Source organism: Alosa pseudoharengus, unplaced genomic scaffold, assembly GCF_046254945.1.
Source record: "Alosa pseudoharengus isolate Yale_2024_CS ecotype anadromous, Long Island Sound unplaced genomic scaffold, YU_APseudo_1.1 YU_APseudo_1.1_scf_2, whole genome shotgun sequence".
Lineage (NCBI taxonomy): Eukaryota > Metazoa > Chordata > Actinopteri > Clupeiformes > Clupeidae > Alosa > Alosa pseudoharengus.
Window position 1 is genome coordinate 6481651 of NW_027468663.1, and position 12319 is coordinate 6493969.

The window sequence follows — 12319 nt, forward strand, 5'->3', positions numbered from 1 at the left end:
GGCAGGCTTTAATTTCCTTGCTGGCACTTTCACACTTCATTGTATAGAGGACATGGGTGGGCTCACATACTCTTTAAATTGGAATTTAATAGCCCCCACCCTACCCCCACCCCATGTACTAATCACTATAGTGCTAAAGAACTGCCATATCAACGCTTTACCTAACATAACTCGGAAAGATACAGTGGGCGGACAGAGCATTGATCCATTGGTTGTTTTTGGCTGCACTTTTGAGGTAATGGAAGGAGAGTTTTGGAAAGGACTCCTACCTGATTGCATGATTTACCACAGCTAGACCAAAAGGAACGATGTAGTAAGAATTACAAAATAGCGTGTTGTTCTGTATCAAGGTTGACTAATGTTTTGTATTGTTTTATAAAGGGATATGTTCGTGGAGTGTGTCTCTCCAATGAATTTTGGCATTTACAATTGACCACACCTTACAAATGGTGGTCCACACAGGCCTCAAAGCCTTGATCACACACAAATATTTTTTTTTACACCCATTGTTTCAACTACATCACCTGACGTCTACGGTGTCTGAAAACAAATAGTGGGTTGACTAGACGTATAGTAGCTTATCTAGACAAAGTTTACCCAAGGTGCGTTAAAAAGTTAGTCAAGAAAAATAGGCCAGTTTCCTTCTCTCTTTGTTTTCCACCGAATCTGACAGAAGCTGTCAAATGACCAATTGCTCTCCATTGTCAAAGTCTCATGTGTCAACACGTCTGGGCCCCTTGAAGCACAGATGGACTTAAACACATGGACAGGTCTGTCAATAACATCCTCTCATGTCAATTCTACAAAACCTTAACTTCCCCTCATGTGTCTCTCAGATCCTCACATTGTGCTGCATGTTTGTTTTCCACATTTGTTTTCCTGTTTCTCTCGGTTACACCTACCCATTTAGCCGCTCATCTCCTCTTATTCTCACACCTTTAGCCCTTGTTCCCCTTCAGTCAAACAACAATTTTAAGGCATCCTCCCTCGCTTTTATTTGTGCATCACAGACCATCATCAACGGCCATGCAGAGATGAGCCGGTGAAGTAAGTGAGGGTTACACACCAAGGTGGATGGAAGAGTTACTCCCTGCACATTCCCTGTGTTGACAAATGGCAGGCCCTTCACTTAGGGAGAGGCAGCAGCATGCCTTCACATCTCCACCCCCCCGTCTGCTCTGTGTCAGCTCTTGGCAATAGGGGTCAGACTCCTAGTGCAGAGGCAACTGATGAGTGTTCAGTTGCAATGTTTGGGCCCTAGGCATGCACTCAGTAAGACCCAATCCATTGCTAATCCATTACTGAAAGTGTGTGTTTTGAAAGGTCCACGATTTCTTAGACCCCCCACACACTTTACTGCTCCTCTTGTTTAGAAACAAAGATAGAGGGAGCGAACTTGATCACTCAGAACTTTCATAAGAGAGATAATGGCCACAGTAATGATAAACCAGTTACAAATTGTGCCAGTGGGTTGATGTGTTTATATATCCCAAAAAGTTCACCTCTGCAAGCCTTAACGTGAGCCATCAGTTGGTTCCTATTTCCCAAACACAGAACAACACTCACGTTCACGTTTCAACGACATAACACCCAAAAGTGCAGTTGACAGTTGCTTCTCTTTAGCTGATATGGCAGAAACAAAGTTTTTGTCATTCCGTCAGCAACTTCTGCCCCAACTGTAAAAGCATGGCTGCTCAATGTAACAAGATAGAACATTGCTCTTACCAAACATATAGATAGAAATGTTTTGACATCCAATGTTAAAGGACAACTCCAGTCTAAGAACAAATAGGGTCTATTTTGGATGATAACGAGTGTAAACTTTCGGTGGGGACTATGTTAATCGGAGTGGTCGTGAGTAAGACTATGAAAAGAATATGCACAATGAAATAGCATCTCAATAACCTTGGGGGCAAGCTCATTACGTTAATCGCTAATTTAAGCCACTGACAAGGCTCAGAATATCATTACACATCTGTGATAGGCTACTGCAGACAAACCAACGTAATTTTTACGTTGTAAGTGTAGGCTACAGAAAGGGTATAAAAAAGGACTGTTTGTCCAGTCAGGACATTACCGGCATTTACACTCCAAAATAGGTTGTTCTTAGATCCGAGTTGTCCTTTAAGCAGGCCAATAGGCTGCTAATTCCAGTCTCTTTGAGTTATTATTCACCATGTGCATCACAGTGCATGGTTTGGAACCAAAGATGAAATTGTAAACAACCAAACCACAACTTCTATCATTTGTGGATGTAGGCTATTGTTCATCATTAGGCCTACTAATTAGGCCTTTCCTAAAATGTTCCATGGTGACACTCTGGTGGCACTGCCTAGATTCTAGGCGCTAGAATATTCAATCATTATCAGAAAGGAGAATGGCAATGATTATCAAGGCCTTAATAGGTGTATAAGAAAACATATTAGAATAGGTGATGACGACCTACGGCCTCCTTACACCAAATGACTTTGACAAGATTTGAAAAAGATCAAATTCAAGTCTTTTGAGTAAAGCTTGGATGGGAGGGGGGCATTAGTTAAAAGACTTAATCTTTTAAGAATCTTTCCCAAATCTTGTCAAAGTTGTTTGGTGTAGGGAGACCATTAGGCTACTTGACACATTTTAATAGTAAGTAAGTAAAATGTATTTTTATAGCACATTTATACACAGCTTACGCTGACCAAAGTGCTGTTTTCAAAACAGAAATAAAGAATAAAAATAAAAATAAAATAAAATAAGTATACATACACATTTAACAATGAACAGCAGGACACAGAAAGCAAGCATAGCACGTTAGAGGGCAGAGAAAGCCAGAGAGCACAGGTGGGTTTTGAGCCTGGATTTAAAAACAGTGATGGAGGGGGCAGTTCTTCTATCAGATGGCAGCTTATTCCACAAGCGTGAAGCAGAGACTGCAAAGGCTCATGTCGCCTTTATGCCTTAGCTAAGAGTGGGGGATGTGGAGAAGGTATTTGTTGCCATGACGTCTATTGCCGGAAGTCTGACGTGGATTTCAGTCACACCGACGACTACTTAGATTTCAATGGGCGGCCATACCTATTCAGGCCTGAGTACCGAGGAAGAGCTGCAGGAACAAGATGTAAGGACTAGGAGGGAGAGAGAACAGCCGGCAACAACGTTTCACGCGAGATTGTACATCACATTGCGAAAACAATTTTCTGTAATTAGTTATATGCAACTCCTTTCATTTCTGTGTCAGTAGGCTACTCGCTAGGTATTGCCAGAAACAGCCAAGTATCAATGCATTTCCGTGGAATTATAAATTCACAAACTTTCCTCCTTGAACTGAACTCCGGTGCATTTGGTAATCAACTTGTATGGACTTTCCCCACAAGATGGAGGCAACCATAAGGACATGTAAACTTGTAACTTTTTAATAATCTCCTAGTACACTTACTAAGTTATTGATGCTTTGTTTTATGTGTACTGCAGAAGTATGGTGCTATTTTGAGCATAAGTGGTTAAATAACATTCCTTTTGGATACTTTGGCAGCCTGCCCCAAGCACTTCCACTGTTAGCCTTTTGGCTGGAGGCCCTGAAGCTGGTCAAACTTGGTACTCCTTCGGTCAACGTAATCGACGGTGTATTCAAGTCATTGTCATGGTGAAATAGACCCTGGGCTGAAATCACTCCGGAATTACACTTTAAGTGGGAGATACAGCTGTGAATCCATCTGCATAAAAGTGAAAATATATATTACTGATACTTTTTGATGATGTCACCTAACGGGAGCACAGGGAAAAGAGAACTGGGCCCAGAATGGATCCCTGGGGGACTCCAAGACACAGGGGCTGTGGAAGAGGAATACTGGCCTTTGGACACAGAATGACCTGTGATTGTGATAAGAATTGAACCATTTTAGATACCTTTAATGCCAACCCACTGTTCAAGGCGTGGCAGGAGAGTGTTGTGGTCGACTGTGTCAAAGGCAGCACTGAGGTCTACGTATATGGCATTATCACCAGAGTGAGCAGATCATTAGCCAGGATCCAGGATTTCAGCTGAATTTAGGAATGGCATAAGTTGTGATAAGACAATGTTTTCCAATATTTTTGACACAAATGGGAGTTTATAGATGGGACGGTAGTTCTTTGGACACAAGACTGAGATCTTTATGTAGCCTGGGCTTTTGCTTGTTGTGGTCACAGTAGGCCTGGCCTATTGACTGTATTGCCCAGATAGTGGACCGCTGGTGGCATGCCGCTAGTGGCGTGCCACTTGTGGTCCGTTGTTGGGCCACCATCTCTTTAAATTTAACTTGTCATGAACATTTAGAAAAGTTAATAAAATTATATGTGGAGTATAACTGAACAAATGAAAAATATTTTAGACCAATAGTGGCAACATATTGGGCAATTTGTCTGCAACCCGCCAGCGGACCACCAGAGAAGAAAAATACCAGCGGACCGCCAGCAGTGGTGGAGGAAGTACTGAAACTCAGTACTTAAGTAAAAGTACAATTACACAGAGAAATATTTACTTTAGTAAAAGTAAAAGTACCACAATGACAACCCTACTTAAGTAAAAGTAAAAAGTACCTGCTTTTAAATGTACTTTAAGTATTAAAAGTAAAAGTATTTGCATAATGATTTATTATCTTAATATCTATATTCTAAAAGGAAAAATCAGTATGGGCTGTGGCATTTTAATTAAGCTAGTTTTAGGTTATACTCGACTAGATAGTTTTAAGCAATATTGTGCTTACCATCTGTGGCCCAGTTTACATTCTGAACTACAATTCTAGAGACTGTAATTCTGGATATCTAAGTATAGCTAATAGCTGGATAGCTAAGTAAAATATCATTCAGCAAAACACGAGAGCCTGAAGTTTAACGGGGTAGACAAGGGAAACGTCGGGTGGGTCGTAATGCCAATTCTGCTGATTGAACAGAAAAGTTGCTGAGAAAAGTGTCTTTATGATTAGGTTCAGTTTCACTTGCGCAGACGCACATACATTGCTATGCATTGCTATGCATCTTTATTTGATCACACACAATTAAGAAATATTACCTAATCTGGAAAATGTTACGTTTTTTTCGGCCAGTGGTTCATTAATAGTCTATCATTCATTTTTGCCGCAAATGATCAGACGTGTGACAAAAGCATGGGCATAGCCTAGCCTGTAACTTAGCTGATCCGAGGATAGCAGTCTCATCGGAGAGGAGGCCCTAACGCTGCAGATAACAGACAGAGAAAGGCACAGAACACAGTTGCATGTCCAGTGTAGCCATGGGTCTGGTGAATATAGCCTACCGAATGCAGATGGCTACAAGCATAGATGTTTGCCGACCAAAAGTAGCCTTGTGAGATGTAGTGGAAATTGCTGCCATCTAGTGGACTTAAGTGACAGATTCCCGATTCCAGATAGATACTGAGCTCTATAAGATAAAAGTCTGTCCTACTCTAGAGTATCACAAACGAGGTATTTTAATTTACTACATAGTAAATCAAATGGATATATCTATAGTAGCCTAAGTCATACTAACTATTGTTAGAGCAGTAGAGAATAGAAACTGCTACCTGCCATGGCGACTGGCAATGTTCTATGACTTTTACGTTGATATTGTAGACTACCTTGTGTTCAACCGGAAGTAAACTCTTCCGAGTTGTCTATCGGAACCATAGATCGGAACCGATCGGAATATCAAGATGTCTCCGTCTATTCTGAACTTCGTCGAAGCTAAGGACACATTTACGGTGTGTTACAATGAGATATTAATTATACAAACAGTAACAGTGTGTGAATATTCACCTATGAACGGGTTTGCATGTTCATTGTGGAGTTTCTACATAGCAGCTAAAATGGAAGGACTAGCATAACGCCAGCCAACTTGGCACACTAGCTGCTACGTTAACGTAGCAGAGCTGTTTGGCTAGCCAGTTAAGATCAGGCTAATATTCCATTGCTTCAACAGTAACTTACCTCAAATCTATCTTCTGTATTGAAACAATAAATAAGCTGGTGGGTTGATTTTGTTTACTTAATCTGGATTTGCCCGATTCAGAAATCTAGCTAGTGATGGCTAACATTAAGTTAAGGTTACCTTTACTGTCTCACTGCAATATCGGGAACAGCAACTTAACGCCAGTAACGTTAGCAGTTGATTTCTTTGTCCTGTATCAGTTGGGCTGCATGTAAGAGAGAATGTTGCATTGTCTAAGTCGCTAACATGATATATTGTGGTTGTAAATTTTACAGGCTGCAATTACAAGTGCATTGGACATTAAAAACAGCAAACCGTTGGTACATGCGTTCAGTCATCTACCTGGAAAGTAAGTGTTGGTTAAACCAAGATACCTCACATGCATCTCATACTAATATGCTACAGGTGTTCAGAGACTTGCTCTTATTTGTCATGTCCGACCCTTGTAGTGAAGCAGAGAAGAAAAGCACACTCGACCAAGCCTTGCGAGGATTCCTTGAGTTGGAGATTGTGAGTTGACTCAGTAGACAAGCATGAACAACAGTACTTAGACTGCTGAGTGCTAAGAAGCACGTGCCTGTGGATGGTAATTGTTTTGTGTTGCAGGTGAAGCAGGCTGACTCTGATGACTTCCTCGCTCTCATTTACCTCAGTATTGATGGGGTCACTGAAGGTGTGTTGGCCTGGTTGCATGCATAACATATCATGATTAGAACTTGTGGGTGGAAGGGATTCTGTTGTAATAACTGTAGATAATGATGTCTGGCCAAATGTGAATGACAATTGTTTACTGTCTTTCAATTAGGCGTCTGTTCTGCAACAACACCTTTCCTGCTGTTGGGCGATGTGCTTGACTGTCTCCCTCTCGACCAGTGTGACAAAATATTTTCTTTCGTGGAGAAAAATGTGTCCACGTGGAAGTCGGTAGGTTCAGACCTCTTCAGGGTTCACTGGTTGCACTGAAGTTTGTTAAAAGGAAAAAAATATTCTATTTTATAATGATAGCTCACATTTAACTAATATTTAAATAAACAATATCAGTCCCAGGCCTAAAGTTTAGGTGAAGAATGCAGTTTGTGAGAAAATACTTCACCTATGTCATACTCACACAATAACCACCTCCTCTTCTCATCTACAGAATTCCTTTTACTCTGCCGGGAAAAATTACTTGTTGAGAATGTGCAATGGTAATGGATGTTTATAATGTTTGTAACATTTTTCATACTTTAACCTTCTGTTAAGAGCACCAGTCATTGAGTGGATGTTTGCAATGAAAAACCTGCTTCATAGAAACTGTTTTATTTAGATCTTCTACGACGGCTCTCCAAGTCTCAAAACACAGTCTTCTGTGGTCGAATCCAGCTCTTTCTAGCAAGACTGTTTCCTCTTTCAGAGAAATCAGGTATGCCCTTCATGTAACAGAGTGTGGGCAGTGATGTTTTGATCATGTCAGTGTTTCCTTACTTGAGCATATAGACTAAGCTTGGGTCGGAGATGTATTGATGTGGTGTTCATAGCTTCTTTTCTTTCACAGGTCTGAACCTACAGAGTCAATTTAATCTTGACAACATCACTGTATTTAATAAAAATGAACAGGAGAGCACATTCGGCCAACGAGTAAGTATAGCTGTTTGTTTGTACTGTATTGTCATGTATGGGGATTGGCTTCTTATGTCTTGCCTGCAGTGCAGGCGTGTTGACAATTCAGGAAATGATGGTAAAATGGTTCTTGCTGAAGATGTCCTTCTTCCCACAGCACTTGGAGGAAAAGGAGGATGGGATGGACGTGGAGGAGGGCGAGATGGGGGATGAGGATGAGCCAGCCACATGGTAAAACCCCATAAGTTTGTACCCGTTATGTTTTTGAGCTGAGCTGAGAGAATTACAGGCTGCAAGCTCCTCAGCAGAAACTAGTTCATGTTCCTGTTTGTTCCTGTGTGGTGCTGTGGTTCAACAGCGCAGTTTCCAATAAAGATGGGATGCATTTTACATCATGTTTTGGAAACAGGGTTAATGATTGCAGTATCAGTACTAACTTTCCTAATGGTCAGATCAGCAGAGTGAAAAATATAATATTGAATTGTTGTTTACTTTTTTGCAGTTCCATTCCCATTGATTACAACCTCTACAGAAAATTCTGGACTCTCCAGGACTACTTCAGAAACCCTGTCCAGTGTTATGATAAATTCTCATGGATGACATTTCTCAAGGTACAGCTCTGTGATTATTATTTTTTTAAAGTATGAAAGAATAAGTATATATACTCTTTTGATCCCGTGAGGGAAATTTGGTCTCTGCCTTGCTCAAGGGCACTTCCGCCGTGCCTACTGGTCGGGGTTCGAACCGGCAACCCTCCGGTTACAAATCCGAAGTATTATATGGATAGAATAAATGGATGGTTTCCAGAAAACACCCTTATCCTTACTCTAGAACAGGGGTCTCCAACAGGTAGCTTGAGAGCTACCAGTAGCTCCCCACCATTTTCTAAGTAGTTCTTCAAAAAGTTTGAGGAACATGTTAATAAACCCAGTCACTTGGGAAACATGCTAAAATTCCTATTAAATCATATTCACAGTCTATAAAGAGAGAAGGTAAATGAGTTGAAAGGAACCTTTTAGAAAGCATACAAATCGTATTCATCAGTTTTGGGTGATCAGCTATGTGAATACATGGCATGCTACTACTAACATAAAAGCTCTTGGCCATGTCCATTTTGTCAAAGTAGCTCCCGGAGAAAGAAAGAGACCCCTGCTCTAGAACCTACATTGTTTGATGTGGCATTCCAGTTTACAAATGGAACCATTACTCGCCTGAGAACCCACCCCTTACGTTTGTGAGAATTTGTTAAACTCTTAATGCTCTTGTTTGTTTGTTTGTTTGTTTGTTTGTTTGTTTACTGACTGACTCTGTTGTGCTTGATTTTGCCATAGTTTTCTGATGAGACCCTTGCAGTGTTCAAAAGTTATAAACTGGACGACACTCAAGCATCAAAGCGCAAGCTGAATGAGCTGAGAACTCCGGGGGGCGAGCATGTCTACTTCGCCAAGTTCCTCACAAGCGAGAAGGTTGGTAGTCCAACCTCGGACACCTGCGTATGCCTTGGATGCTTGCTAATCTTGTCATTGGAATGAAGTTAACATCAGTGGTCATGAAAAGCATTACGATTTTCAGACAGCTTTAATAATGCACACTTTGTCTCTCTTGCTGTTTTCCCAGCTGATGGATCTTCAGCTCAGTGACAGCAACTTCAGACGTCATATCCTCCTGCAGTACCTCATCCTGTTTCAGTACCTCAAGGGCCAGGTCAAATTCAAAAGGTAAGCAGAGGCGGGGACGCTGTGGACCAAGCGGCTACAGCACTCATACCACATTCCAAGTGCCCAGGGGGAACCAGGTTCCAGTCTAATTGGGACATTTCCCAATCCCATCTCCATAAAAAGCTCAAAACATATACTTAAAAATAATAAACAAGTAATAAGAATAGAAGGTAAGCAGGGGGAATCCCCCTCGCTCTGCTCTGTGTTTGTGGACTCATGATGACTGAGTTGTAGCCTGGCGGGCCATCCTATATCATTGACATGTATAGTCTGGCATCGAATCATTCACCTCACTTAATCCAAGGGGCGGGCAGAGAATTGTCTTTCAAACTGCCTAGGCATGCAATAGGCCAGCGCTACGACCCGTATCCGGTCGGCAAAACGGCAAATACATCCTTCTTCGAAAGGAATGACTTAAGTGCATTGTGTTGATCTACTTTCAAAGAAAAGCACAAGTCCAACTCCTCCAAAGTTGACGCCAACGCCGATTCAAACAACCGCTCTTCGTTTGCCATAGCCACCTTCCTTGTTGTTCACCGTCGCAGGATGTCGTTATCCTGTTAAGCCCGCCTTAAGACTCTCTAACGAAATAGAGCGCTGTGATTGGCCGTCATCCACGGTGTTAAGCCAATAGAAATTCCTATGGTTCGATACTAGACGTACAAGCTGAGCAAATTAATTTGCCGCCGCTAGGGTGCGTCTAGATTTCTAGGCTAACTGAGTTGTCCTCTTAAATTAGTTCCATGTCGGCTCTGTCTCCCTCTCCTTCAGCTCCAGTTGTGTTTTGAATGATGATCAGTGTACATGGATGGAGGAGACCACTAAACTAGTTTATCAGGTATGTTTTGATAGGTTGTAGTCAATATTTGTGTTCTGCAGTGTTCACTTTGTACACGCAAAAGTTTGTAACAGAATGAAACTGATCCTGTAGTATGTGGTTTTCCCCACACCAGTTGCTGAGAGAAACACCCCCTGATGGAGAGGGCTTCGCTGCTATGGTTGAGGTTAGTTGATTAGAAATTACTCTCTCAAGCATGTTGTGGATGCCCTTCAGAATTCCTTTCCAAGTTAACCTAACGACTCAAACATTGACTCTTTTCTGGAATTTCTGCAGCACATCCTGAACAAGGAAGAGAACTGGAATTCGTGGAAAAATGAGGGATGCCCCAGCTTTGTGAAAGAAAGGTATGTTCAAAACTTTTATGGAAATATGTGTTTTCTCGCAGATAAGCAAACAGTACACCCAGGGACTGGAAATGTTCTGCATTAATCTTCCATCATGTTGATCCCACCACCCCCATTCCCTTAGACCTGCAGAGACCAAACCCACACGACCCACTAGAAAGAGACCTGCTCCAAAGGACTTTCTGGGCAAGGGCCCAGACAGAAAGGTCTTCATGGGAAAGTAAGAAGATTCTCCTGCCAATCTAGCCATTTTCATTTCTTTTTAATGTCTGTTCTTGTTCATGATTTAGTGTTAAAAAATGTGGGATGTTTGTCTTTCTCACAGTGATGAACTTACAAGATTATGGAATCTCAGTCATGACAACATGGATGCATGCAAGTCTGATAACAGGTACCGTCTGTCATATTTCCATGTTAGATGTCCTAGCTTGCTGGTCATGTAACGCATACTGTAGCCAGTTCATAACTTTATTGAAAAGCTTATGGGAGTTCTTTGGTGTTCCTCAGAGAGTTCATGCCATCCCTGGAAGACTTTTTCGAAGAGGCCATTGAACAAGCAGACCCAGCCAACATGGTGGAAGATGAATACAAGTATGTGTTAATTTGCTTTCTGAGAGAATCATTACTTTCTGCTCACCTTGAAAATATTTTGGAAAGATATGGGGTTCGGCTTTTCATCTGTTTGCCTTAAGAGGAGTCCACATGTTTGTTCTCTACATTGCAGAGTTGTGCGAAACTCGAATTACGGATGGCGTGCACTGCGGCTGTTATCAAGAAGGAGTCCACATTTTTTCCAACCCACAAACCAGCAGTTCAAGAACCTGGCAGACTATTTAGAGAACATGGTCATCAAGTTAGCCAAAGAGCTACCGGTAACTTGTTTTTGCCCCCCTGAAAATCACTCAATTATTTTTATAAATATCTGTTTGCAGCAGGTTCCCGTAATTAATTAGTTTATGTTAACCCGTCCCACAGAAGGACCTCCCATCTGAGGAAATCAAGACTGGAGAGGAAGACGACGAGGACGAGAATGGCGACACCCTTCTGAAGCAAAGCAGCGATAGTGAGTTCCTGATCAGCTCCTTCTCTAGGCCATCTCTACAAGGCAGTTGTAGAACGACGCATTATCATCGTGTCTTGAAAAATACATCTTCAGACTCTGCGGTCATTAAATATTTGGGAACTCCACTGAATTAACAAAACTGAATTTCTGTTAGATCATTTTTCTTGCCATGTTGAAGTTCTATTGATACTCATATAGCTTAAAAAAAAACAGTGTCATTTATCAAAGCACTATACGTGAAATAGGAAAGCTCTTAGAAGTATCTGAGAGTATCAAATTCACAGGTAATTTGTGCAATGACTCATTGTCTCTTATGTGGTGTTTTGTCTGACCCCAGGCCCAGACATGCAGAACAAAATGGTGACCAATGAGCAGATGGATGAGGTGGCAGTGAAGCTGGGAGGCCAGTGGAAGACGCTCGCTGAGCACCTAGAGGTGAAGGCGGTGGACCTGCGTGAGATCGAGGCAGACAGTGAGGATGCCGAGATGCAGGCCAAGATGCTGCTGGTGGCGTGGCAGGACCGCGTGGGCAGTCAGGCCACAGTGGACAACCTAGTTACTGCACTCAACACCGCCGGCTTCGCCAAAATCGCTGAGATCCTCACTGAAACATAACATGTCGGCCTGTGCCACCCCTGCCCTCCCTCTTTTGTAATGAATTGACTTTGGATCTTGCTTCGTCTCATGGCATTTAATTATGGTGTTTCATGAAATATTTTGTAAAAATGTCATTCTTTAGATGTTTCCTCTTTTGTTTTTTTAGGAAATAAATGTTCACATAAAAACCTAGCCAAGTGTGTCAATGACA

At 41.8% G+C, this 12319-nt stretch overlaps 1 protein-coding gene across 1 annotated transcript; it reads left to right on the forward strand.

The window, feature by feature from the left end:
* The first annotated feature begins 5629 nt into the window (after nucleotides 1-5629).
* On the forward strand, nucleotides 5630-12300 carry thoc1 (THO complex 1). Its single transcript, XM_076293491.1, has 21 exons — nucleotides 5630-5719; nucleotides 6222-6295; nucleotides 6396-6456; nucleotides 6553-6619; nucleotides 6752-6870; nucleotides 7085-7133; nucleotides 7253-7348; nucleotides 7481-7563; nucleotides 7703-7776; nucleotides 8048-8156; nucleotides 8877-9011; nucleotides 9163-9263; nucleotides 10035-10101; nucleotides 10217-10267; nucleotides 10378-10448; nucleotides 10573-10668; nucleotides 10774-10839; nucleotides 10956-11039; nucleotides 11173-11320; nucleotides 11424-11511; nucleotides 11849-12300. The coding sequence occupies exons 1-21, from the start codon at nucleotides 5672-5674 to the stop codon at nucleotides 12124-12126; spliced, it is 1965 nt and encodes a 654-aa protein (XP_076149606.1). The 5' UTR covers nucleotides 5630-5671; the 3' UTR covers nucleotides 12127-12300.
* The last annotated feature ends 19 nt before the right edge of the window (nucleotides 12301-12319 follow it).

Coding starts and splice junctions, on each gene's coding strand:
- thoc1 (XM_076293491.1), top strand. CDS start 5,672: ATGTCTCCGTCTATTCTGAACTTCGTCGAAGCTAAGGACACATTTACG. Junction 6,457..6,552: donor GATTCCTTGAGTTGGAGATT/GTGAGTTGACTC, acceptor TTTGTGTTGCAG/GTGAAGCAGGCTGACTCTGA. Junction 9,012..9,162: donor AGTTCCTCACAAGCGAGAAG/GTTGGTAGTCCA, acceptor CTGTTTTCCCAG/CTGATGGATCTTCAGCTCAG.